This window comes from Gigantopelta aegis, chromosome 2 (genome assembly GCF_016097555.1).
Source record: "Gigantopelta aegis isolate Gae_Host chromosome 2, Gae_host_genome, whole genome shotgun sequence".
NCBI lineage: Eukaryota > Metazoa > Mollusca > Gastropoda > Neomphalida > Peltospiridae > Gigantopelta > Gigantopelta aegis.
Window position 1 is genome coordinate 50,896,528 of NC_054700.1, and position 27,811 is coordinate 50,924,338.

Here is a 27,811-nt window from a genome sequence, read left to right on the forward strand (position 1 = left end):
CCCCATTGGGCTATTTTTCGCTCTAGCCAGTGCACCGCAACTGATATATCAAAGGCTGTGGTATGTGCGATCCTGTCTGTGGGATGGTGCATATAAAAGATCCCTTGCTACTAATGGAAAAATGTAGCGGGTTTCATCTCTATGACTGTGTCAAAATGACCATATGTTTGACATCTAATAACTGATGATTAATAAATCAATGTGCTCTAGTGGTGTCTTTAAACAAAACAAACTTTCTTTATGCCACAGACAGCGTAGTAATGTCTGTATTTCATATCAAGTTCCCAGTCAACTTCTGACAATATGAATTGATTTTTGATGCAGTCATTATTTGTTGTTGCTATCTGTGTGATCCTTTATTTCTTTCCATCAGTATATATTGATCCAAAATCAACCGTGCATCAAGCAAGCGTTTTACTGGCCTAAAGCAAAATGAATGAACGTTCACTAGTATTTAGACACAGGAAGCAAACAAAAACAAAATGAATGAACACTTACCAATATTTGGACACAGGAAGGGGCCATGGACTGATAGTCCTCACTTCCAAGACACAGGACATACATCTGACATGTGAGCTGGATGTGCTGCAAATATATTCTAATCAATTATATTACAACAAAAACAAAACACTAAAACTTCTACATATCAGTGGAAGTAAATTTTTAACGAATGAAAATAACTGAAGACTTCTGTTTAATATCATTACAGGTTACATGTACCATTGTGAACATAACCAATTTAAAAAAAGAAAAAAAATTAACTGAAGATTTCTATTCATTATGCTCGGGGAACATTCTGTTTAAAAAAAATTGATTAGTGTTATTTCTATCAATTAAAAGTTGATTAGCAACTACTGTTTATTGTTTTAAAATTGTGTAGCAATATCTGAAACTTGTATAGTGAATCGCGACGCAATATGAAGAAACTGTTCCCCGATGCTTTAGGTAACTGGCATGGTAAATGAATATCTCACCTAACATACATGTACATTGTTTCGGTGCACTGTGAGGAACATTCAACTACAAACCAAGTTTTATTGACCTAGAACGTATGGCAACACACCACCATTTGTCGAGTCGTTACTTCGTTGCTGTAGGAGCTTAATGTAGTCCGGTTTAGCAAATAGTTCCTCATGAACAAAATACGGCAAAATTGGGATGTGCTTTTTGAAATCTTTCTTTGATGATTACACGTAGATTGACCTCTGTAGTATTTAAACAACCCATTGGTTTGAAGTAACTTGTTATATGCAGTACTAACTGTCAGTCTGATAACAACTGTGGAAGTGGTATGGTGTCACTTCTATAACAGCAACGCAGTGGTCAGGCATAAGGGCCATTACTTGAAAAAATTTGTGGTCAACTCATGTTGATTTTTTACACAGTACTTGTCGGTCGAGAACACTCCTTAAATATTAGTAGTCACATGACCCTCTCAACAGTAATATATTTTTCACAGAATATTTCAGACATAGAAATTGTATTGAACTGCATGGAGTAATTAATGGTGTGGTATGTAACCTTATAGTTTGTGGGAAACTGATTTAAAAGTAAATGTTGACACAATCACCGCCACCATCGATAAAGTAATACCTATAACTCGCCTTTTTACTGCGTAAAGGTAAGACTAAAGAAAAGAAATAACAGACAACTAAGCATCAAAAGTAAAAACCATTTAAAAAAAATTAAATTGATAAAATCATTAGTAGACAAAATACCGTTTCTCAAAACTGACTAATATATAATTAAGGAAAATTCTCTTTTGACTTCCACAGTGTTTGAAATTTTTTTGATAAAGTCACTAGCCCTCACAGAAGCTTTGGCCAGTGCCCTATTTATTATAGTAATGCAGTAGCCCTAACCCTGTTACTAAAATCCACTTTAGGAACATTTCTCAAATAAAGCTAATGTTATGACCATGCATACTTTTCGCATGTGATCCTCTATCATTAGTTTCTGCTCTGGAGAAACGTGCAGTTGTGGAGACATGACTTCTGATCTAGCCATCTCGGCCACAGTCAGGGGTTTGGGAGCTGATGCTTCTGGACCACTGTAAATACAATACATTTCTGTTACATTCATTTAAGGATTGTCTTATTTCTTTTATGTTCATCACGGTATGAAAAAAAAAAAAATCCGTTCTCAAAGAAGTTTGTGGATGATTTGTTTTCTCATACCCTGATGAACGTAAAAGAAATAAATTTCAAACACATTTTAATTTGGGTTATTTTTTGGTTCTTCAACAATAATGCTCAATAAGACAAACTACCAATATAAAGTGATGTCGTGAGATATGACGTTTCCTGACGTTATTTTTACGTTCATGAAGAAATGAATAAACTCTTGTTGCCATGTCTGGACCAATGGGATGAATGCAATGGAAATTTAATTATTACAATTTAATGTCATCCCATTGGTCCAGCTGTAGCAACGCGTGTTTCTTCATTTCTCGATGAACTCTTATTAAGTGTTATTGCCAAGAACCGAATTTTTTTTTTTTTTAATATTAACTTTTAGTGTGACTATTAGAAAGTATGTTTCAGATTTAATTATAGGGATTGTCTTATCTTTTCTTTACATTCATTTGGGTGTGAATAAAACAAAATCATCTACAAACTATGTGTGAATGGCTTTACCAATGCAGTTTGCGGATGCCTTTTTTTGTTCATACCTAAATGAATGTAAAAAAAACAAACAACAGAAAATCAATCTTTAAGCAACACTGAGTAAAATATTTGACACACTGCATTAAACACACCTTATAAATATTGGTTTTATCCCAACCTAAGATGTTATCACAATGTTAATAGAGTTGGGTTTAAAATTAGATTTGTTCTTTATTAACCAGGGTTTTTTTTGTGTTTTTTTTAATAGTTATAGATACATAATCAATGCAGGGCTAGCCCTGGGTTGCTATTTTTGTTCGCCAAAAAATTCGCCAATCTTCAATTTCTTTCGCCAATCTAAATATATATTCGCAAGTAAAATATTTGCATTTCAGTCAAAAGATTTTATTTTTAATCTCGTTCTTTATGATAATATAGTATATGCTAAAATGTACTTATTATTCAGTTTACATCTTGTAATCTAATAATGAAATGCTGCTGATGTCTAGGGTTGGCTGTAGCCCAGTGGTAAAGTACTTGTATGGTTACATAATGTAAGATCTGACTTTTTTAGTAACCCTGCCCGCGTTATGTTTTGTAATGATGACAATAATCTAAAGTTCTTTAACAATTGTCTCCCACGCACTTCCTTCTTTCCCTGTCATTGGCATTAATTTTACCAACATAAATTTATAAACATCAGATTTTCTGTTATCTTATTTTGGTTATCTTTTTTCTTTTCTGCTTCATATAAAGATAAAACTCAATAGTCCCACCAGAGACTGTGCTACCCCCTCCAGATATTGTTCCAATGCCACAGGCCTGTAGGCATGTATCTTTAATCTCTTTGGTAATAGATGTATTATTGTATATATAATAGAACAATTATATTTTAAAGAAACAAAATGGCCAGACTGGCGGTTTTATTTTATGAAGAAGAAAAAATAATAAAAGTGCGCAACTCTTGATCATACCCTATGCCATGACCTCGTTTTGTAACTACCCTCCTAACATCCCAGTATGATTTATAACTGAATACATTTCATAATTAGTATGGTGTCCAACTTGAGGAGCCAGTCACCCAACATAAAGACAAAGCAAACATCTTTATGTTATTGCTATCAAAACACTGCCGGTTTCGAGGTTTGTATTTCTGTGCAAGGGGCGGAGGGATGTATCATGTCGGCGTTAGTATTATATCAGTAGATATAGCACACACGAATTATAATTTCGCCATTTAATATGTTTTAAATATCATCTGTAAAGGTATAAAGTTTTAACTAATAATGATTATATATAAGTGAAAAACAATATGTATTCCTCACAAATGCACCCACTTCGTGGAAATGAGCTCAACCATGTGACCTAGATTTATAACATTAACCGGTATGACAAAACATGACTAATAAAAAGTAAAACTTGTAGTCGATAGTAATCAAACATTTAGTATCAACAATGCAACATGTCTTAAAAAGTATTTCATTTTATTTAATCGCGTTTTCTAGTTTTACGACAAGCAGCTGGCAGTACGCTGCTGAAAAGTAGACTGACCACGTGGACATGCAAATATCGCTTATTCACACCGCAAGGCGGATCAACTGAACAAAGCTGGTTGAACATGTTTGGTTCTAAAAATCGAGATGCAAATTTTTTCACTAAACCGAAAATTCTTTCACAATTTTTTTTTTTTTTTTCACAATTGGTGACTTTGGCGAACGACAGCACGAGCCCTGCAATAAGGCAAAAACAAAATTTGTTTGGCAAGTTTTTGGAAGTTATGAAATATTTGGTAAACCCTTAAAAGAATTGTTTACTTAAAATGGAACCCAAATGTTAACTATGACAATATCAAAAGATAGAAATTGGTTTTTTACCCCAACCATTTTTATTAGATAATTGATTTTGGGTTTTATTAATAAAGCATAATGAAGAAATTATGACTGAATGAATTAAGGAAGGAAATCTTTTATTTAACGACACATTCAACACATTTTATTGACAGTTATATAGCGTCAGACATATGGTTACGGACCACACAGATATTGAGAGAGGAAACCCGCTGTCACCACGTCATGGGCTACTCTTTTCGATTAGCAGCAAGGGATCTTTTATTTGCGCTTCCCACAGGCAGGATAGCACAAACCATGGCCTTTGTTGAACCAGTTATAGATCACTGGTCGGTGCAAGTGGTTTACACCTACCCATTGAGCCTTGCGGAGCACTCACTCAGGGTTTGGAGTCAGTATTTTTAGTATAAACTTATATCCAATTAAGGTTTAAATATGCTGTTCTGGACACATACTTTAGCTATCTGGGCTGTCTGTCCAGGGCAGAGGGTTAGTGCTTAGTGAAAGAGAAATCAGTGTAGTGGCCCTACACCTACCCATTGGGTCATTAAACTCACTCTGGGTGGGAGCCGGTTCTGGGCTGCGAACCCAGTATCTACCAGTGTTATGTCCGATAGCCTAACCACTACACCACTGCGGCCGGTGATACTGATTTAAGGTTGACGTACCTAGTAATTTCTATCCTTTCATCTTCATCATCAGGTTCTGGAAACAGCACGTGCAGTTCATCCATCAGCTCAGTCAACTCCTTCTCTGTAAAGGAAAGGAATGTTTAAAAACTCCCCAGCACATTGCTTAATGTGAGTAGTTATTAGACGACTTGACATACAGTTTTAATACTTGGCATAACGACTAAGAAAATGTGATTCTATATAGACTTGAGCATCTAATTAGCTGAATGTTTTATATTTATTTTGTCAAACAGGATACAGAGCTTCTAGATTATGGCTGCCCCACTCCCATGGCTAGTGATATTCAATGTTGGGCTAGTAAATTACTACTATCACCATGCCTGATGGCTAGTGAAAGAAAAAAGTTGTCAAATGCTGTATTCAAGTTTATTTAGTAATTAAGCTCTATCTTCCTCTTAAGGTGACATATCTGATTATTACAATGAGTAAAATTGTATTTACTTAAAAGTACGGCTAGTGAATTTTTAATCATCACTAGTAATTTTTTTAAATCACTGATCCCATGGCTAATGATTTTTATATAAATTCTAGAAGCTCTGCAGGATAGCAAAAAAGTTAAACTTTGTTTTGTTTAATGACACCACTAGAGCACATTGATTAATTAATCATTGGATGTCAAACATTGGGTAATTCTGACATGTAGTCATCAGAGGAAACCTGCTACATTTTTCCTAATGCAGCAAGGGATCTTTTAAATGTACTTTCCCACAGATAGGAAAGCACATACCACTGCCTTTGACCAGCTGTGGTTAATAGATCCACTGACGTGGTTTGATCCTGCGACATAAGTACATCAGCCGAGCGCTCAACCGACAGCTAAATCCTGAGTATGTGAAGGCATTATAATGGTAATAGTGAACTTCATAAACATCTTGTAAGTACCAACCTACAGGTTACAGGTTACCGGACCTGTAATTTATGGAAACCTGTACATGGCACTATGCTTATTTCAATGCCTGGAGAGAAAGAGATAAAACCCACTGCTGCCGAATAGGTAATGTTATTCCCAGCATTGGTGTTGATTTACTTTATTAAATTTTATAAAATCATACATAGTGTGGGCTGCAAAGTTACATGTGTATAGTCCATCTCATCCTCCTATAAAAAATGTTTTTTGTAAATAATTTCAGCTTGGTTTGACCTAAAACGAAAAGTAAAACTGTTTTGTGTGCACTTTAGATAACAATTGGCTCAGAAATAAATAACTTGTAGTAAATTCCATAGTATGAAAAAAGGCATTCCCTGTGGGAAGAACTATAGTAATGTTATTCCCAGCCCTGGTGTTGATTTACTGGAAACCCCGAAGTGTTTGTCAAATCTGAAGATGCCTAGAGAGACAAAAAGAAAAAACAACAAAAACCCACTGCTGTCATAGGCTGCTCAGGTATATAGATTGACTTTACCAAAAACAAGTGACGTAATGTAATGTTAATGTTATAGTAATGTTATTTCCAGTGCTGGTGTAGACTTAAAGGACACCCTGAAGTGTCTGTTGAATCTGGAAAGAAAACAGAAAACCCCACTGCTCTGACATTGGCTATTCCTATGAACTGACTTACCAAAAACAAGTAATGTAATGTTAATGTTATAATAGTAGTGTTATTTCCAGTCCTGGTGTTAGATTTACTGGACACCCTGAACTGTCTGTTGAATCTGGAAAGAAAACAGAAAACCCCCACTGCTCTGACATAGGCTACTCCTGTGGATAGACTTTACCAAATACAAGAAATGTGGTAATGTTATTGCAGTAGTGTTATTGCCAGCCCTGGTGTTCACTCACTGGAGACCCTGAAGTGTTTGTCGAATCTGAAGTCCTCCGGGTCGGTGACGACAGTGTCGGCCTCAGCCAGGTAGTCGTACTCGGGGTCAGTCGCCTCGTCATCCACAACCTCCACCGGGTCCGGCTGCTCAACTACAACAAACAAAACGGGGAAGTCATTACACATGTACATGTTTATAGGATATTAAACAAGCTTCGGTTTCATATTATGTTTACATCCCGAGTGAAATGTTTAATTGTTATGAGCTTTAGCAGGTGACAATGAAAATTAGTTCACGAGGGACCTTAACATGATACGAAATGGTAGCGAGTTTAATATCTTATTTATTACCCATAATCGATCTTAATTTATATCACTCAACACGTTTGGTTGACGTCCCTGTAAGGTTGTAGTGCGCCAATCAATGACGTTACGAAATGTTACGTCCCACTTGGCGTTCTAGAGAGACGTATCACTTTGATATGTACCAAGATATTTTTAACCATATGGGTAATAACTCTATGTATTACCCACATGGGACCCTGCTCCTCAGTGTGAACATCGTCAGTGTACGCTGACTGTGCGCCACATTTTGGTGGAGTGTGATCATCTCAAGCCGACGAGAAATTATATATTTGGCAACAGAAATGTTTTGGAATCCTTTAAATTCCATCCAGAATTAATTGTAAAGTTTTTGAAACATTTTGATTTTTATACAAAGTTTTAAGTGTACTTACCTCGATTTTATATATTGTATTATACTTTTCCCCGCAGCTCCATACACTGTGGTTTTACATAAATATATATATAACTACTATTTTCATATACTTACCATTTGTGACACCCAATAGTATTTTTGTGCTGGGGTGTCATCAAACATTCATTCATTCATTTTTACTACCCATATGGTTAAAAATACCTTGATACAGCAAATTATTATCATCTTTTTAATTGTGTGTGAAATCAGTGGCGCCACAATGTATTGTTTGTCGACTTTAAAAGTTTGTTTTGTTTAATGACACCACTAAAGCACACTGATTTATCAATCATCGGAATTGGATGTCAAATAGTTGGTAATTTTGACATATACAAATCTGCTACATATTTCAATTAATATCAAGGGATCTTTTAAATGCATCATGCCACAGACAGGATAGTACATACCACAGTCTTTGTTACACCAGTTGTGGAGCACTGGCTGGAACGAGAAATAACCTAATGGACCCACCGACGGGAATCGATCGCACATCAGTCGAGCGCTGAATTTACAAGGGAGATCATTGAATTATGAATTTGTTCACAAAATATAAATATGATTTCTATATTTTCACTGTAGCTAAAACACAGTGAAAATATGACTTTTCACTGATTGTCACTTGCACGAATTTCGTTGCTATGTATATAATAAATCTTACACTCTGGTCCAATAAGAGAGCGGATGAAGTCCTGCCAGTCGGAGTCGTCACAGTACGTGTCGTACATGTCGGGGGTGATATCCGGGGCCACGAAGCACAACGCCTCTTCAATCTCGATCAGCGACGTGTCTTTCAGCGGCAACTTCGACCTAGTTCGTTCAGCGATTGTGCTATTATTCTGTTCATCAAACCAATAAAAAGATAGAATGATAAATATTGTCGCTGAACTAAGAAAACTTCGTATTTTATAGTTTTTAAAAGCCATTTGTTACTCCGATTCAGCTTGTAACAACAGGTTTTTTTACGTCTTCCGAACAACATAAAAAGGAAGGAAATGTTTTATTTAACGACGCACTCAACACATTTATTTACAGCTATATGGCATCAGACATATGGTTATGGACCACATAGATATTGAGAGGAAACCCGCTGTCACCACTTCATGGGCTACTCTTTTCAATTAGCACCATCCCACAGACAGCATGACACATACCACGGCCTTTGATGTACCAGTCGTGGTATACCCGGCTGGAACGAGAAATAGCCCAATGGGTCCAAGCGAACAATTTACCACTGGGCTATGTCCTGCCCCTATAAAAAGATAGAATGATAAATATTGCGGCTGAACTAAAAAAAAATCGCATTTTATTGTTTTTAAAAGCCATTTGTTACTCCAATTCAGCTTGTAACGAAACAGGGTTTTTTCGTCTCCTGAACAACATACAAAATGCAGACAAACGGTTTTCTTATTTCAGTGTTAATATATATGTTTAATATATAGGGCTAACTCTAAAATTTGGAAAATTCACAAATCGTTAATTTTATTTTAATTTGATGCTATAATATCATGTAATCAATATTTTATTGGAAAACAGTGCAGGTTTCTGTAATGTTTGAAGATGCAAACATAATTTATCAAAATATTTTGCTCATCCCGAGCACTGAAACCACTCAAAGTAAAAGTATTGTTTAACGACACCACTTGAGCACACTGATTTATTAATTATCGTCACTATGTGCTGTAGTGATGTCACAACCTAGGATGGTTTTACGATTTTGAAGCGCTAAGATTGCTTCGAAAATGCCTAGCCAGAAACTTAATTATCTACAAGCAAATGGAAATAAAGTGAAACACGATACCTCTAACTCGGATGAGCTAATGATCGACTGCATGGCTTGTCTGAACTGCTGTCCTATAACCAACGATCTGGCTCTATCAGGAGAAGTCTCCGTCGGACTTGTTTTCTACAACACAAAATAAAGCAGGTAATTTTGATATCTTTTTAAAATGTTTTTACAGAAATACATAATGCTCCCCTCCCCACCCCTTTATCTCCCAAACACCATGTGATCACTTTTGGAACTGTCTATAATAAAATAATTAATTCATCAAAAATACCCATAAGATTTGCAGAAAGAAAAATTATTGTTTTATGAAATAGGATTACACTTAGCTATCTCAGTGTAAATTTAAAAAAAAACAATCACACTCTGTGACATGAGCTGCATTTGTGAAAATAATGTATTTGTTAATACAGCAGTGAGCCGTTTGTTTTTGAGGCACTGAAATATTTGGATCAGTTAGGCCTGTACTGTCGAAAATGTTTACAAGGATAGGCTCAGGGTGAGCAGAAAATTTCACCAAATTATTTATTACATTTCAAAAATTGCAGAAACTTGGTCATTTTTAAAAAAATCAAAATATCAATTATTACACAAAATTACTTTTTCAATTCTAGATTAGGGACTGTGAGATATTATTAAAGTCTTGAGTCTAGACTGTAAACATTTTACACACAAAAGGCCTAGATTTCACACATACATACATATATATATCAATTATTGACCATCATTGAGGGCAATATCATGTTTTATGGACCGAAGAAATTGATATTGACCGAGGCCAACGAAATGTGATCAATAATTGTTTTATTACATAATGTCATCCATAAGACTCGTACATTCCTGCTTTGTTTATCAGAATCTAAATACGCTAACGATTATAATTTCCCGCAATGCGTTAAAACTGATGGGATTTAGTGACATCACTTAATCCTATGACGTTGTATGACACGCAGAGGAATGCGGAAATAAACAGTTGAAACGTTACCAAGACAAAAAATCAAATTCGAGACATTATAACCAGCATGAGTGCCAAAATCATATTAATAGCAAACTAAAACACAAAAATTAATGTGATAAATCTGAACATACATTTATACTGAACAGTTACCGATTACCTGCAAATGCATTTTTTATTTGTAACATAAAATCCTGAGAGTGCCAATTCCAACTGCATTTTGATGTATCATGTACGTTTCTAAATCTGCGATATATTCCATACACAATTTGACGATTACTGTCCTTGTTTTTGTCATATTTGCGGAATTAAACTCGGTATGACTAAAGATGTTATCTTTTTGCTGAAGGACAGCAAAGCGTTTTGTCACAAGGTTGTGCTTGTTTACATTAGAATTAGCAGTTGACGTTGCAGTACGTTACCTACTCATTAATTGGATAGAATTTTGTCTCATCTTTATTTTCATTGGTCAGGGCAATATCAATTTTGATGGACCGGTGAGACCGTCTCAGGGCAATATCACTATTTACAGACGGTAATGTGACTGGTTTTTGACCAATAAGAACACAGATATATTTTCATTATGTAATAAATAAATAAATATATATATATATATATATATATATATATATACAGGCCTCATGCGAGGTCAAAATCATAGAGCGAAGTCACTTCTCTCTCAAACGTTAGTATTTAACAGCAGGGAGACTTGAATTTTTAATCAACACAAATAAAATATGCAAAAAGAAGTTATCTCAATACAGGTGCAATTTTTAAAATCTGTATTATAATTTTAATTTGTTTTACTGTCAGTACTGCTAAATGTTGGATATGTGCTCTATAGTTTTTTGTTTTTTTTAAATCACCTTTCCACACATCACTTTCTTTAGAAATAATAAAATGTAATTGAACAGCACTAATTTAACCGTTTAGAATTCATTCTCTCTCAAGTTTGTCTTCTCATTTCATTTAATAACTTCACCACGCAGAGTATTGTCCCAGTAGATTAATCTACCACGGTCAAGCTTAGTTACCCAGAGGAAATTAAATGCCTTCCACAGGCACAGTTTCTTAATTGATACACTGTGGAGTTGATAGACTGAATGGGTACTAGTATCCGTAAAGGTGTGAAAATTGCTTATCTGCTGCACCATGTCTCTGTTGTTTTAATAAAAAAAATTATTATAGAATTTACAGTGGCCTCTTAACAGGGACACTTTAGCGACTTAGGGATCCAGTTTATATGGCCGCTAGCTGTGTAAGACAGGTGGCCGCTTATTATGAATGCATCTACATTAAAAATCCGCTAGGACAGGTTTGCCTGTATTATTTTATAATTTCGACATCTGTTTTGTATGTTGAATTTATTCATTATAACAAAGTCTACGTAAAACTAGTTAATTACTCCCCACATTTTGCTGTTCCAAACGATTTTTTTTTTCAATGTATTTTCCGTTGGAGCATGACCATAACTCCCTAAACAAAATTCACTCGCCATAGTCTAGATCCCCACACTTGTACAATTTCCAGCACATTCGCTTGGCAACACGTTTAAGCCAGACACCGTCTATCTGTGAGCCCGTCACATGGTTTTGTGGCGCAAGTCCCTCTTCAAACTCTCATACACTTCACAAGTAATTATTATCTATGAATAGGTGTTCCTCAAGTTCTTCACCATTCATCCGTGATTGTGTACATTGCAAGTGATGACTATTTCTTAAAAGGCGACACAGACTTCGCCTTACAGTGACTGGCACGGCGAAGTCAGACCGATCAGAGCAAAATGAGCCCTATATATATATAATCATACCTCTTGTGATAATAACTGCGTCTCACTTGGTGTGGTCTGGAGACATGACGAAGGCGTCAGTGGAGTTGGAGGACAAGGGGAACCAAATTCACTGATGCGAGACGACACTACACTCTCGTCATCGTCACTTTCATGAGCCTAAAACAAACAATAAAAACATCCACTGGAAACAAGAATTTTAATATGGCTGAAGTTGTGACTGATTTTGAATTAACAAAATATTTTAAATTCTACAGAGACTTTATGGTGTTTTATTAATTTAAAAGATGTTAAAGTGACTTTAATATGAGATGTTAACTTCCAAAAAGATGAAACGAGTGTCTTGAATGAAAAATGCTAAATCTGGAAGGATAAGCCAGTGACTTTTACCAGATGTTAAATTAATTAAGATGAGATAGTGACATTACAAAAGATGTGATAGTTAAAGTTTGTTTTGTTTAACGACATCACTAGAGGACAATGATGTTTTAATCATTGTCTATTGGATGTCAAAATTGGGTAATTTTGACATGTAGTCTTAGAGAGGAAACCTGCTAAATTTTTCCATTAGAGTAAAGGATCTTTTATATGCCATAGACAGGATGGCACATATAAAGGTATATACACTGGCTGGAACAAGAAATAGCCCAATAGGCCCACTGATGGTGATCGATTACAGACTTTACCACTTGGTTTCGTCCCGACCCAGATGAGATAGTGACAATTCAGAAAGAAAAAAATGTGACTTTATTAGTGATGTTATATTTGCTACTTTTAGGTAAGATGGTTAAAGTGAAATAGTGTCTAATTCTGAAAACAGTAAATGGGAAGTTTTATTTAAGGACGCACTCAACACATTTAATTATGGTTATATGGTGTCAGACATATGGTTAAGGACCACAGATAATGAGAAAGGAAACAAGGCTGGCGTTAGACGATGGGCTACTCTTTCCAATCAGCAGCAAGGGATCTATTAAATGCAGCATCCCAGACAGGATAGTACATACCACAGCCTTTGTTACACAAGTTATGGACCACTGGCTGAAACTGGAAATAGCCCAATGGGCTCACTGATAGGGATCGATTCTAGACCAAGCATTTTTACCACTGCTACTAATGGGAAAATGTAGTGTAATTCCTCCGTAAGACTATATGTCAAAATTACCAAATTGTTAACATCCAATAGCCGATGATTAATAAATCAAAGTGCTCTAGTGGTGTTGCTAAACAAAACAAACTGTCTTTCATAAATGCTGGAACAAGAAATAGCCCAATGGGCCTACTGACAGGGATCGATCCTAGACCGACCATTCATCATTGGGACCATTGGACTACATCCACTGCCAAGTAAAGGGGAGACAGTGACTTTTAATAACACATGTATGTTCAACAATCTGACCTCTGCATCGTTTTCCGGGTTGTACTCATCATCGTCTTCGTCATCAGGGAAATCCATGTCCAGTATACTTGGCTTCGGGGTCTTCTTCTTCATGGGAGATAACGGCCACACGTTCGGGACCTGGTGTGACAAATAGAGAATACTACATGAAAGGCCATTAGATACCATTTAAAGGCATATTGTCACAGATTTAAGGATTTTTATTTCTCGAAAACTTAATAATAAAGTAAAATTACATTCATTTGGGATACCAAACCTCACTATTGTATCACCCAAACGGAACCACAATGGAGGAAAATCTATGAAAAGTCTCTCAGCAATTTTTTTTTATGAATTATGGACTGTCGTCATTATTCAATTATTTTTTTACAAAATATCATCAATAAGTGGGATTTTGTATCCCTCTGTGTCACTGTGAGATTCATCCTGGCAGCAAACATATTCCTGTGTTATCATTACAAGAAGGAACGAAAAGAAGAGAAGAAGAAGAGTGGGATTTGGTGTTATGTAGATGATTGAATAAAATACATTTAAGGATAAATCAATTGTATATATTTTCAAGTAATTCTTTGCTGAGCCATTAAATAGGCCAGTGGTATGTGACAATATGAATTTGATCTTCTTCTTCATGGGAGACAAGGGCAACATGTTCGGGACCTAGTGTCACAAAGTAAAATCAACAATTCCATGTTGGTTAAAAAGAACACGTAGTTTCCATTATGGTTATTAAAACAAAAACTGCTTATGTTTATCTTCATGGCAGACAATTATAGTCGGGGATAAAAATTATATTGAACATTATTTGTAATACACTTACTTAAAAAAAGTCATTTCAGTTTCAACAAGCATTCCGAGAGTTAAACAATATATATCCCCAACCACACCCCACATACTTTTATATCTCCTTTGTTCAAGGGACACAACTCTGTCAAACATGGATAAAATTTAATGCAAACAAATTTGACAGAGATGATATGTAACTCTACATTATCAAAATCCTGAGACATTACTAAAAAATCCTACTGATAACTATACATGTATGTGGAAGAGACGAACAGAAAGAACGGAGTGGAAACCTATATTAGTAGGGTAGTAATAACTAAATAACAAGAGACCATAAAAGTACTAAATGTATCACCAAGCCACAAAGTGTTACAGAACTTTGCAGACCCTAGTTTCAATGGACAGTAAATTTGGTTAATATACAAACCAGCAACACATTTGCACAAAGTTACAATTGAGTAAAACAAGAGTCTGTGACATTGAAATACCCTTAAAAAACACACTAGAGCACGTATCCACCACCATTCATCTCAGATGGTCGTCCATTTGTAAAAATAAGAAAAATGCATTTTGTTGTACATATTACAAACACCAGGATGACCAGAAATACTTTGGATGTTTGGAAATGGATAATCTAAACAATAAAATGTAAGTAATGTCTGATTTGATCATTTCAGTTATTAAAAAAACGGCTTAAATAGTGAAAAATAAGCAATAGTGGAAAAAGTAGGGTCTGTCACTTCATGAGGAAGAGACCGCTATACAAGAATGAACTATAGTGGTGAAATATTGTTATCATCAAAATATTCACATCTCCCTCACCCTCCATCAAGGAATAAAGCAAACTAGATTGAAAAGGACCACGATAGCGCACACTGACACTTTAAGAACCTGTCATAAAAATGTATATTTAATAAACACCACACCTGTCCTGTTTCGATGGCCTTGCGAACTGCAGCGCGAGTCATTTTCGGCTCAAAGGCTGCCTCCACCATGTTTTTTTCGTCGTTAGTCATACCCTCCAACACAGAGTTCTTCAACATGTCCACAACGTCCTCATTTGTAATCAGATGCTAAACAGAATGAGAATAATTGAGCTACAGCAATGCATTGATCCCATCGACCACTTTGTTCAGAATCACATCGCGATTTGCTACACAAATTTTAGAGATCACATACCACACAATTCCAAAACATTAAATAGTATTGCTACTCAATTTTCAACTGATAACCAACTGTCGTTAATCAACATTTTAACAACAAAGTGCGCACAGCATACATTATTATTAAAATTCTTTTGGATTCATTCTTCGTTAATTTTACGCTAACAAAATTGAAACAATCAATGTGGTTATCTTAAATAATTTTAATTAAGTTAATAAATGGTTTCCACATAAAAGAATAACATGTTTTTTTTATGTATGTAGAGGTAAATGTAGATAAATAGTAAACAGCATGAATATATCCTGAAGAATATTTATATAATTATCTTTTAAACTACAGTTGACCTTCGATAACTCAAACTTCAATCTTTCGTAAACGTCGATCTCTCAGAGTGAAACGGCGGTCCCGGCCGAACTGCTATACAAACTAGTAATAACAGACTTCGAACACTCAAACTTCGAACATTCGAAAAACTCTATCTCTCAAAGTAATTTTGTGGTCCCACCATAAAAAAATAAGGGATATTGCACTTCCAAAACTCGAAGTTTGTGGAGTGACTGAGCCTTTTAACTGTACCGGTAATACTTTAAAGAAAAGTGAATTGTCACCCAAGCCAAGCGTGAGTGTCCCGACTGGTCTCGGCTATCGATGATACACGAGGTAATTACAGAATAATAGATCGCCGACTATGCGGAACGAAATGATCCTACATGCCTGCATTGGGTTGTCGGTGTTTGTACACGGCAGTGGGCCTCATTACACAAAGTACGGATAGTCTTGTAATCTTCAAAGAACTGTTGTAATAACAATTAACGCTGTTTGTTTTTTCTCTTAAACAAGTGCATCATGTCAAATTTGTTATTTTCTATTTAAGTGTGAATTCAAAATGATTCATTACTAGTCATTTAGTTATGTTATGTACATAGAGATGTACGTCAAATTGATCGGATTTATCTCGTTACTGTTAATATTTACTTAGTTGTATCATATACACAGAAGAAATGTGCTAACATCCGATATCAACGAAATGACTCAAACTCCCTGAAACTCGAACTATTTCGTCGTCCCCTTCAACTTCGAGTTAACGAAGTTTGACTGTACATGGTTATTTTCATTCAATCTTGCTTGTTTAAAAAACCTTTAACCAACATATAACTCAACATTATCATACAAGATTTGCTAATATATATAAAACATGTTTCAAGAAAAAACATTACGGGTCAGATACATATGAAAAAGAAACCAGAATGAGACATACATGAAGAATATTTTTCACATTAGTTGCAGTCAGACCCCTTTCTTCCGCATTCTTTTCCAGTTTATCATCAATATTGTCGTCAGGGACTACCTCTTCATCAATCTGCAGGCTACCAGTGGAGTCAGAATCACTCTCGACACTAGTGGAACATTCAGGTTTCTTCGCCCTTCGCTCTGTCGAGTCAAACTCTTCAAGCTTTCTCTTGACAGACTTTCTACAAAATCAAATCAAATACATGATATAATATGCAACTGAGACATTTAAAGTTAGTTTGTTTTACGATACCACTAAAACACATTGATTAATTTATCATCTTTTATATATGTACTTTCCTACAGACAGGAAAGCACATACCACAGCCTTTGACCAGTTTGTGGTGCACTGGTTGAAATCAGAGAAAAAACCAATCAGCTGAATGGAACCACCAAGGTGGTTCGATCCTGCGAAGAAGCAAGCACCTGAAGTGAGCACTCAACCGACTGAGCTAAATCCAATTTATGCACACTTATGCAGAGGTCCCATTTGAAATCCCAAAGCAGGTGACAACGAAGTAAAGCATATGAAATACAAGTGAAACTATAAAAAATCGTCAATAACTGTCGATGACCAACAAGAATCCAAATATATTCATGTACATACAATTTCTTTTACAGGGCTTCTAGATTATGGTAGCCCCACTCCCGTGGCTAGTGATATTTAATGTTGGGCTAGTAATTAACTACTATTGCCATGCCTGATGGCTAGTGAAAAAACAAATGTCAAATGCTGCAGTATATTTTGTAAATATGCATATCCTGCCACCTCCGCCATCAACAAGTATTAGTGTTTTTAAGCTCTATCTCACTCTTTAGCTGACATATTTGATTATTACTAGTATTTAGTAAAATTATATTAACTTAAAAGTAAAGTAGGGCTAGTGAATGTTTAATCGTGGCTAGTAAAGTCTTAAAATCACTGATCCCATGCTAGTGGATTTTATAAAAATTCTAGAAGCCCTGTTTTATATTTCTTATTACATTCATTTTCTGAAATATACATGTACATCTAACAGCAGGCCCCCATTTTGGAAAATAAGACGGCTAGGCCATTTGGCCTCAACCAATGGAGATTTTTTGACGGCAATATTATGGCAAAAAGGTCAAACTTCAACAAGTGTATTAATATAACACAACAGCACCCATTCAAAATAAATACAAGTAGGTGTGAATAGTTTCACATTTTAAAAAAGATAATTAATAAAATAACTTTATAAGTTGTATTTGCACATCATGACCAATTACTAATGTGAAAAATAAAGAACGGCCATTTTGGCCATAAGATTCTGTTTAATTTTCAAGCATTGGAGCATATGGTTAGGGCACTGCAGCACTTTGCCGCATGGCCACCATTAAATATAGACCTGTAACAGTTAAGACAACAAAACATAAATCATTTTCAGCTATGACTAGAACTAGTAGAAGAGCAGTACACATACAGACCTGTACAAATGCATGTATAATAACCTTAAATATTATAAAGTTTGTTTGTTTTGGTTGACGACACCATTAGAGAACATTGATTTATTAATCATTGGCCACTGTCTCAGTGTATGTCAAAACATTTGGTAATTCTGACATATAGTCTTAGAGAGGAAACCAGTCACAATTTTCCATTAGTAGCAAAGGATCTTTTATACAGATGCACCAACCAGCAGAAAGGATAGCACATACCATGGCTGAAACGAGAAATATCCCAATGGGCCCATCGATGGGGATCGATCCTAGACTGACCGCGCATCAAGCGAGGGCTATACCACTGGGCTACATCTCACCCCCTGACCTTATTATGAACACATGTGTACAACGTTATAAACATAAAAATTACCTTATTCTTCCGCCAAGTTTTCCTTTCTTTGGAGTCTGCTGTCTTTTTCCCCCTGGCTTAAGCTTAGGGTCTGCATGCTCGGTTTTCTTACAGCCTGAATGGTGAATGGATGTGTTCAGGTGTGAACTTTCACTGTTCAGAATGAGCAACTGTTCATTGATAAAAGCATTATTCTTATCAACGTCAGACGTAGGGCTTGTGTCGGAGAAGATGTCTTCGGACATCTCTCGTCTACGCACCTTTACTTCCTGGTTGTTCCCATCTTCCCCGGATTCCATACTCTCGACATACTCCAGACACACATCGCTACTATCGGACAAGGTTTTTGTTTTTGTCTTAGCGACAGCCGTAGTACAAGTATCACTTTCCAATGCCGAAAACTGATCAGACTCTTGTTTATCTGTGGTACATCTCACCCCAGCAGAACATTTATTTTCTAATGTCAAACATTGGTCCGACTCATGTCTGTCGGCAGGGTGAACCATATTCTCAGGCAAATCATCCATCTCGTGAACCATATCTGCAGGCAAATCCTCCATCATGTGTTCAGTCAATACAGATGTCTCACAGACACTGTCCAGTTTATCAGCACCACGTGATGACACTGTGTGACGTCTGGCAATGTTTCCATGGTGAATTGAAAAACTGTTGCTCATTATTAAGTTCCTATACTCACTAGCAGGTGAGGTCATACTTTCACAATGAATTGGAGAAGTGTTACATGTTGCCAAGTTTCTAAACAGACCATCACCATCTGGTCTGGTAATATTTCTATCATGAATGGGAGAACTGCTGCATATTGCCAATTTTTTACACTGATCATCATCAGCAGAAATTACAGTCCTCCCTTCAGATTTTTCTCCTTCCATTTCCTGCTTGTCATCAACATATCCGACTGGTATATCCATGTGTGATGTATCATCAAAACTTACTGGACCTTCAGTATCATCATGATCATGGATTTCAACCATGCATGATGTTTGTTCTTCCGCAGAAACACAAACATACCCTGCTGCCTTAGCTGTAAGCCCACCAGTCTTAGCTGAAGGTCCACCAGTCTTAAATGTAGGTCCATCAGGCCTAGTTACAGGTCTATCAGCCTTTGATGTAAGTCCAACAGTCTCAGCTGTAAGCCCACCAGTCTTAACTGTAGGTCCATCAGGCCTAGTTACAGGTCTATCAGCCTTTGATGTAAGCCCACCAGTCTCAGCTGTAAGCCCACCAGTCTTAACTGTAGGTCCATCAGGCCTAGTTACAGGTCTATCAGCCTTTGATGTAAGCCCACCAGTCTTAACTGTAGGTCCATCAGGCCTAGTTACAGGTCTATCAGCCTTTGATGTAAGCCCACCAGTCTTAACTGTAGGTCCATCAGGTCTAGTTACAGGTCTATCAGCCTTTGATGTAAGCCCACCAGTCTTAACTGTAGCTCCATCAGGCCTAGTTACAAGCTGATCAGCCTTTATTGTAAGTTCATTAGGTTTAGTAAAAGGTCCATAAGACTCAGCTGCAGATCCGTCATCATCGGATAGCTCATGAGACGTATTCTTCTCGTTTGTCACATTAACGTCATCCACTACAGCCCATTTACTAGACTGATCATTATCCTTAACACTTGTAGTACTAGTCCTCTCTGGTTCGTCCGCTGGTCCGACCACTTTCTTCTTGAGGCACAGGCCCATATGATCCTGAATGAATCCAAGCCTTGACTTCAAGTCATCAGCTGCTGTCTGTTCAGCAGATGGGTCATCATCATCAATGGCTTCAACATCCACAAAATCCACATCCATACAGTCTTCTTCACTAGTAACACCAGCTCCATCCTTGCTGTGACTGTTACCAGCACTGTCAGCACCAGTCGGTACTTCACTACTTCTGTTACATACTGCCAGTACTTCACTACTTCTGTTACGTACTACCAGTATATCACTACTGCTACGCGATGCCACCACATCACTATTGCTTCTATGTACCGGTTCTGGTTTCTGACAACCAGGAGCACTAACATCTGCACTCGATTCACTGCCGAAGCTATGAGCCGATTCCGACCTATGCGAATCATCAGCATCTGTTACCGATTCACTACCGCTGTTGCCATAGAATGATCCCCTCCTGTGTGGGTGGCCTTCAGAATCAGACGTGATTATCCGCACATCGATGACAAAATCAATGTCACTGGAACTGTAGGTAAGGTCATCATTGTCGTCTTCTGTCTCTTCGTTCTTTGTGGAACATGCGTCACTTGCTGACACGTCCATTGCTGACAAGTCCTGTTGCCTGACTTCATCTTCATCCATCCTGAATGCAGCTACATGTACAAGTGTAAGAAATCCACACTGAAACGGTCATACACTAGTTGCATATAATCACGATGTTACCGTGGCAGTTGACAAAGTACAACAAACTGACAAATATAAAGTATACATGTATGAAATTAATTTTCTTATAATATACAGTCTTGTAGATATATGTACAGAGAACATCTTCCTTTAAACATGTTTAGCAGAAAATGAGGTAAATTATTCACATGGCAGAGCAGCTCCACAAAATTGTAATCTTCCAGAGCTTTGGCCGAGACCTACTTGTTCATGTACAGGTCAGTGTGCATGGGAATCATCGTACTGAATGAGATTAATGTTGGCAAATCAGCACTGCAGTAGATTAAATATCTGAAAATACAAAATATTTGACGGTATATTATTCTGTTCAAACTTCAAAGATCATGCAATTCATTACAGAAGTTGCTGATCAAACTTCAGTGAAATAAAATCATGATGCACGCTAAAAACAATGTCTGGTTTTGACATTTTAATCCAGCAGTTCTAAGACTACTTGTAATAAAATTTTACTCTCACTGTCTATACACCAGCGCTCAATTTTTACGGTCGTCCGGGCGTCTGTGACGACCTAATATTCAGTCGGGCAACTTAATTCTATGATACTAGTTGCCCATCGGACGACTGACTTTTTTTTAAACACCAAAAGGCGAGTTGTGTCGCATAATAATATGCAGTTTCCTTGCCCACAATCGCTTTTAAACTGTCGTTATCTAAAGTAGAGGGGATGATTTTCCGTGATCATGAAAAACACGGACGGCATTGCGGAATTTAGTAACTGAAACGGAATTCGCGATTAAAAAAAAAAAATAACCTTCAGAAGTTGTATTTCTGGCTCAAGCACCATTATAATTTTTTTTGGTAGTTTTAAGATTCAATATTAATAATATACACATATAGTGTTTTTGTATGCCAACTTTCGTATGCTTAAACACTTCCAGAACCGTTCATTCTCGGAAGTTACGCTGTAAGCTTGTAACAAAGCATGTTGACTGTTTACCCGTGTCACTTTACAGAGTAAAATTTAATTTGAAATATAAAAATAAACATGAACTAATACAATTTTAGAATGTTGATTATATAACAAGATTTCTAGTATGTTCAATTTCAATATTTTTTAATAATACTTATTACGATTCATAAGCATAACCGATTTACACAACGCTTTCATTGGAAAACTTAATTTCGTAACACTTTGGGCATATTCGTTAATCTGTCTGTACGGAAGCAATTCACATTTATAGTCCGTCCCACAGCAAACACCTTTTTTCATGCCATGGAATTTACTACAAGTTATTTATTTATGAACCGATTGTTTTCTAAATTGCACACAAAAATAGCATTTTACTTTTCTTCTTACTGGTTTATTCTAGTAGCACATTTAGCACGTGCTACGTCCCCGCACTTCAGGGGGTCCCGCGGTGAGTAATTGTGTACATTAATCATCCCCAGGTAATTTTTCCCCTCTCCCCGAAGGGGTTGAAAAATATATATCTTGGGAATTGGGCCCCGCTGTCATTTGTGAATCCTTAAACTGGCTCTGAATACATAATTCTAAACAATGTTTTTTTTTTTTTTTTTTTTTTTTTTTATTATTATTATTATTTTTTAAAGGCCTTCATTTAAAAGTTATAAAACAATGTAAAAACTGTAAACAATCGACAGAACAGTGCTTAGTGTCGGTTCACTACCGCTAGCCTATATCCAGCTTGACCCAACCACGTTTGAATATGTAATTTGTGCACACGGCACACTGGTTAGGTTACATAGAAACATACAGTGTAATTGAGTGGGTACTAGTAATTCCTACTTGTGCCCTTTTTTTTTTTTTTGGTTCACCTTTTGTAATCATACTGGACCAAATAAAATGTTATCATGTATTTATATATATATATATATATATATATATATATATATATATATATATATATAGTTCTATATTATTATATATATATATATATATATTTTGGCAACTAATGTAAGATTACAAACAATGCATTACCAAGTTCTTGTTAACATTTTCATGAAAATAGTGGGGTTTGTCAAATGTGTGTTTTGTTTATGAATCTTAACCATAATCCATTAAATGAAATGAAACTGAAAGCCACACAATCAACAATTATGTATTGTTTGAATTTAAGGGAGAATGGATCTCTTTATTATTATTAAATACAAACAATAATTAACAGTAATTAAGTTTGTAACTTTGTGTTAACTGCGGCTTATATACGGATAAAGGTAGAAACTTTGTCTAAAACCAAGTGGTGCGGTTTATACACCAATGCGTGTAATAGGCCAGAAAATATGGTACATCACTTTTTTAGTCTTTATTAGTGGCAACTAAACATTACTTAACTTCTTCTTTTTTTAAGTTTGTGTCAACAAAATGTTTACAGGTATTTAAAAAATAGCAATAGCCAACAAGCTCAGAGCTGGAACAATAAAACACAAATGGATATAGTTTATAATAATAAAACATGACACTAATTAACACAAAAAAAAAAAAAAAAAAAACCCACACGGAATTTGCAAAAATCTGAAACGGAATGTGGCAAAATCTGAAACGGAAAATCATCCCCTCTACTAAAGCATCAGTCGAAATCACGTGGGTTTGTTTGCCACTCGGAACTCTGAAAGCTGAAGTATTCCGAATAGTAAACAGTCCAGTGCATTCGATTGGAACATAGAGTGCATTCCAGTGTTCTAGCTAGCAATAAATAGAGAGGTGCTGCGCCCTGCCCCCGTTTTGTGCTGCCCTGCTGTGTTTGTGTCCGCACCGCCCCTGATTATCGCTGCACTGCGTGTACAGTGTTGTTACGAGTCTGAATTCCCAACTAAAAAAGTTTGACAATACACTGTTTGGCCACAGTTGTGAAAGCCGACAGCAGTAACGTGATATGTTTTTTTGTTTTCTATTGTTAGTCGCTATGACTGCAGACGAGCGGACAGGCAGTCTTACAAAGCTCGAATGCGAAGTAATCCTCACACTGTCACGCACATAACCACACACCACCTAGCCAACACCTAGCTGAAAGTAGACCATCATGATAAACTTCGACAGAACGCCAAATGCGAAAGTACATTTTTGAAAGTAATTGTTGCCTTTGTAAATACCCAGATCAAGATACATATAGTTTTAACTGATGTCAGTAGTCCTTATCAATGATACATTGATTGCATTTTATAATATTTTTAATAGTGTCTATATTTAGTACAATAATACTGCATACAGCAATGAATGTATTGTTTCATCAAACATCAAAATTTAATAATAATAAATTTGGGTTTAGAAATTGATTGTCCCCCTCCCTACAAAAACGTTTTTTAAAATTAAAACCAGCATAGATATTCCTACATGTATGATATTTAATTATGAATGTAAAAAATTCGATCATATCCAGCACTTGCCTCAAAAATAAGATTTTCGCTTTAAAAATGCCCTACAATTAAATTAACGCCCTGCCCCATCAAAATCCAAGCTAGAACACTGCATTCGATTAGAAAATAGCTGATGTGTTGCCAAATCACAACAATCTTAAGCAATCAGACCCTATGTGTACATGTGTATAACTACAAACATTTAAAAACATTATTAAAAAGTAATGTATTTTATTGTCAGAACTCCAGTTTCAAAACACGGATGAAATCAGGGCAACCAAATTTTTGGAGGGGCAACCTCAATGTGAACCCATACTTGCCCTCCGGGCAAGCAACCAAAATCCATAAAATTGAGCACTGTACATATAAGCAAAAATTAATTATAATTATTATTTTTAAAGTTTTTGCAATATCAAATTTAATAATGGTCATCCTAATATCAACATACATGTACATGTATGTAGTTTGCACTAATTTCTTAATCCAAATACTGCATTGTCTGTTTTTGTTTTTGAAATCGGATTAGGGCCAAAAATTATGTCGACTTTGACTTCTCACTCCTGCTTGTGAAAACTGAAACTGACTATCAGAAGACACATTGTGTATTTCAGGCATGTCAGTTATAATTATATTGATACAAAATGGAAATTTTAAAAAAGTAACTTGTAAATTCCGTAAGCCGATTATCCCAGCCAAGGAATCGCCATGTTTGTTTAGATTATCATGTAACAAGGTCATTTTAAATGGAGTTATCATGCAAGTCTATAACAAATCATCATAAAAATCAAATGACTTGGCCTAGCTTGTTGATCTGGCAATGTGTGAGGTCATGTGCCACAGACCAAATTTTAATTAATCTTCCTCCATTTCAAGTCAATTTCTACAAGTCAAGTGGACCCGATATTGGTAATTTTAAGGAACAAACAAAAACGACCTAGTAAAATTAATAGCTTTGGGGATTTGTAAAGTTTTGTATTTAGATACTTACTAAGGGTAGCAGGTCAACTCGCACAAGTCGTTGGTCAATTCACCCCACACAGTTTAGTCAACTTATATCATTACCATTTTATTATTTAAATATAACAATGGTTTAAGCAATAATGTGCATTAAATATTGTTGAATATGTACACCAGTCGGAGTACAAAAGCCTTGCCTGATCATTCCTTTAAGGATATAAGGAACAAACTCACAAACGCCGTTAAAATAGGCTTGACAGTTCATTGTAATTAATTATTGGATCTCCCCAATATAAAACCATTTTATAACAGGTAGTTGTAATAGCAGTTTCACTGTAATATTAATAAATAAAATAATATAAAAGTTGTAGACATCCATTTTTAAATTCATCAATTATTTACGGACAGTAAAGTTTGGGGTGAGTTGTCAAAACACTGGGGCCAGTTGAACAAACACTGGGGTGAGTTGGTTTTGGGGCAAGTTGACCAGCATTCCTTACAGTCTAAACTTTAGTGTTAATGGAAATGTTCCCAAACTGTGAAGTAAAACCTCACAAATGAACAAGCAGACAATAACAAAATGATAACAAACCAGATGTTGATTACATGAACCATGCATGAGAAAACAAACTGAACAGAGTTTGAAGCATAATGCAGTTAGGGATGATGACTATATACCCAAACCATACATATATGTAAGACTTGAAAGATCACTTGCTCAGTAGTATGTGTCAGTAGTGACTGTAGTCAGTTGCTGCTTTTAGTCTGACTCTATGAGTCTATGTGTGACAGATATGTTTGTTCAACTCTAGACCATCACCATGTATCAGTGCAACATGTTAGACACCAAATATCAGTAATTTAAGATGTGTTGAGGGCGTCACTGATTAAATTTTTAAAACAAGTTCTCATTCCTAAGCCTAAGGAAATTTCTTTCAACATTTGCCCAAGTGACGTCAAGTGTCAGTGCCTGGCAGTGGCTTTTGCTTTACTACTCAGATTACTGAAGCTTTAAAATAATGCCACTCTCAGACTCTGAGGTATTGTGTTGAAATTTATATATTATTCAATAAACTATGACTGACAGTGTCCAGAAAACTACCTGTCATGCTTGGTTTGATAATACAGAGTTATAAATTACCGCAAGTATAATGCAATACAGCTCAGACGTTCTGCTTACCCTTTTAAAGCGCCATTTTTGTTGTTTGTTTGTTTTATGCGTTTCCTCCCGCGGCAACGCAGAGCACTTACTTTACAATACGACCTAGGCCAATAAAACCCAAAGCTGTCAACTAAAGTTGTTGCAAATCAGTTAGAATTTGATCATCGATGATAGCTTATAATCAGTTTGCAACTGCCGATCAACTTTCTATTATACAATCGGTTACAATTATGTGAATTTAAGACAGAATTAAATTATTACAACGTACTACCGTAAATTCTATGGTAAACCCAACAATGAACGTAGTTTTCTTACAATGGTGTTAACTATAATAACCGCACGTGCGGATCCAAGAGGATGCTACAGGGGTCCCCGAGTCTATAATCACCCCTTTAGAGAAAGTTACGGGTCACAAACCTGTTGTGACATCTAAATGTTGTTTATTCATGTTGCACAGTAGCTACATAATATTATATTAAATTAAAACAAACGCTGTACGTACCGTATTCAACACCTAGAAACATTCATAAAGGCCTAGAGGTGCGCATTCCAATGTTATTTTGACATTTCAACTTAAGTTATGAAAACTGCCGAGAACGTTACCATGAAAATGTAAACAATCCTTTGACGTGACGTCAACAATGCTTTGACGTATTAATTAATATGCTTATTGATGCCAAAGCGATAGTACGTACATTCCTCTGAATATAGTTTATATTTAGAAATGTGCGAACAGAATCGCTGTTTGACATTTATAAACATATTTATTTTAAGTATATATAAATGTAAAATATCCGTGTATGGATCTAATACTACTACTGTAGTTACTAAGTAACTACTGACTACCTAATTATGACATCTAACTACTGTGCTGTTCTCTTCCAGTATTTTCTTTAAGTTCAGTGGATGTATATCAATAGAGGTAAGTTCGTTTGTTCGTTTGTTTGTTCGTTCGTTTGTTTGTTCGTTTGTTTATCAGGACCGATGGAGTAGGAGGTGGCTTGCGTAGGCATTGGTTTAGCCAGGGTTATATATTGGGTGGAGCAGTGCCGGATTTATAAGGGGGCAAAGGGGGCAGTTGCCCCGGGCCCCCTGCCCGAGGGGCCCCCAGACTAAGAACTTCCTTTATATAAAAAATATGTAATAATTATAAAATTAGTTATTGTTTTATTTGTCATGTAATTTAATTTCTATGGGGCCCTCGAACCTGAAGTGCCTCGGGCTCCCCAAAGTCTAAATCCGGCCCGGATGGGGTGGGGTGGGGGTGGGGGGGGGGGAGAGGCACTCACACTGTCAGTGAGTCGTGACATGGGGCGACAGACACA

At 36.1% G+C, this 27,811-nt stretch overlaps 1 protein-coding gene across 1 annotated transcript in view; it reads right to left on the reverse strand.

Moving 5' to 3' along the window:
• Nucleotides 1-27,089, reverse strand: part of LOC121386785 — a 68,395-nt gene extending 41,306 nt beyond the window's left edge. Inside the window, exons 1-12 of the mRNA XM_041517803.1 lie at nucleotides 26,989-27,089; nucleotides 18,657-21,322; nucleotides 16,794-17,007; nucleotides 15,298-15,444; nucleotides 13,589-13,708; nucleotides 12,211-12,348; nucleotides 9,461-9,565; nucleotides 8,321-8,498; nucleotides 6,926-7,057; nucleotides 5,122-5,206; nucleotides 1,927-2,050; nucleotides 499-585 (exon numbers count right to left, since the gene is read on the reverse strand). Of these exons, the coding sequence (XP_041373737.1) occupies nucleotides 499-585; nucleotides 1,927-2,050; nucleotides 5,122-5,206; nucleotides 6,926-7,057; nucleotides 8,321-8,498; nucleotides 9,461-9,565; nucleotides 12,211-12,348; nucleotides 13,589-13,708; nucleotides 15,298-15,444; nucleotides 16,794-17,007; nucleotides 18,657-20,950 (3,624 nt within the window). The 5' untranslated portion in view covers nucleotides 20,951-21,322; nucleotides 26,989-27,089. The remainder of the gene's footprint in view (nucleotides 1-498; nucleotides 586-1,926; nucleotides 2,051-5,121; nucleotides 5,207-6,925; nucleotides 7,058-8,320; nucleotides 8,499-9,460; nucleotides 9,566-12,210; nucleotides 12,349-13,588; nucleotides 13,709-15,297; nucleotides 15,445-16,793; nucleotides 17,008-18,656; nucleotides 21,323-26,988) is intronic.
• Nucleotides 27,090-27,811: the final 722 nt, after the last annotated feature.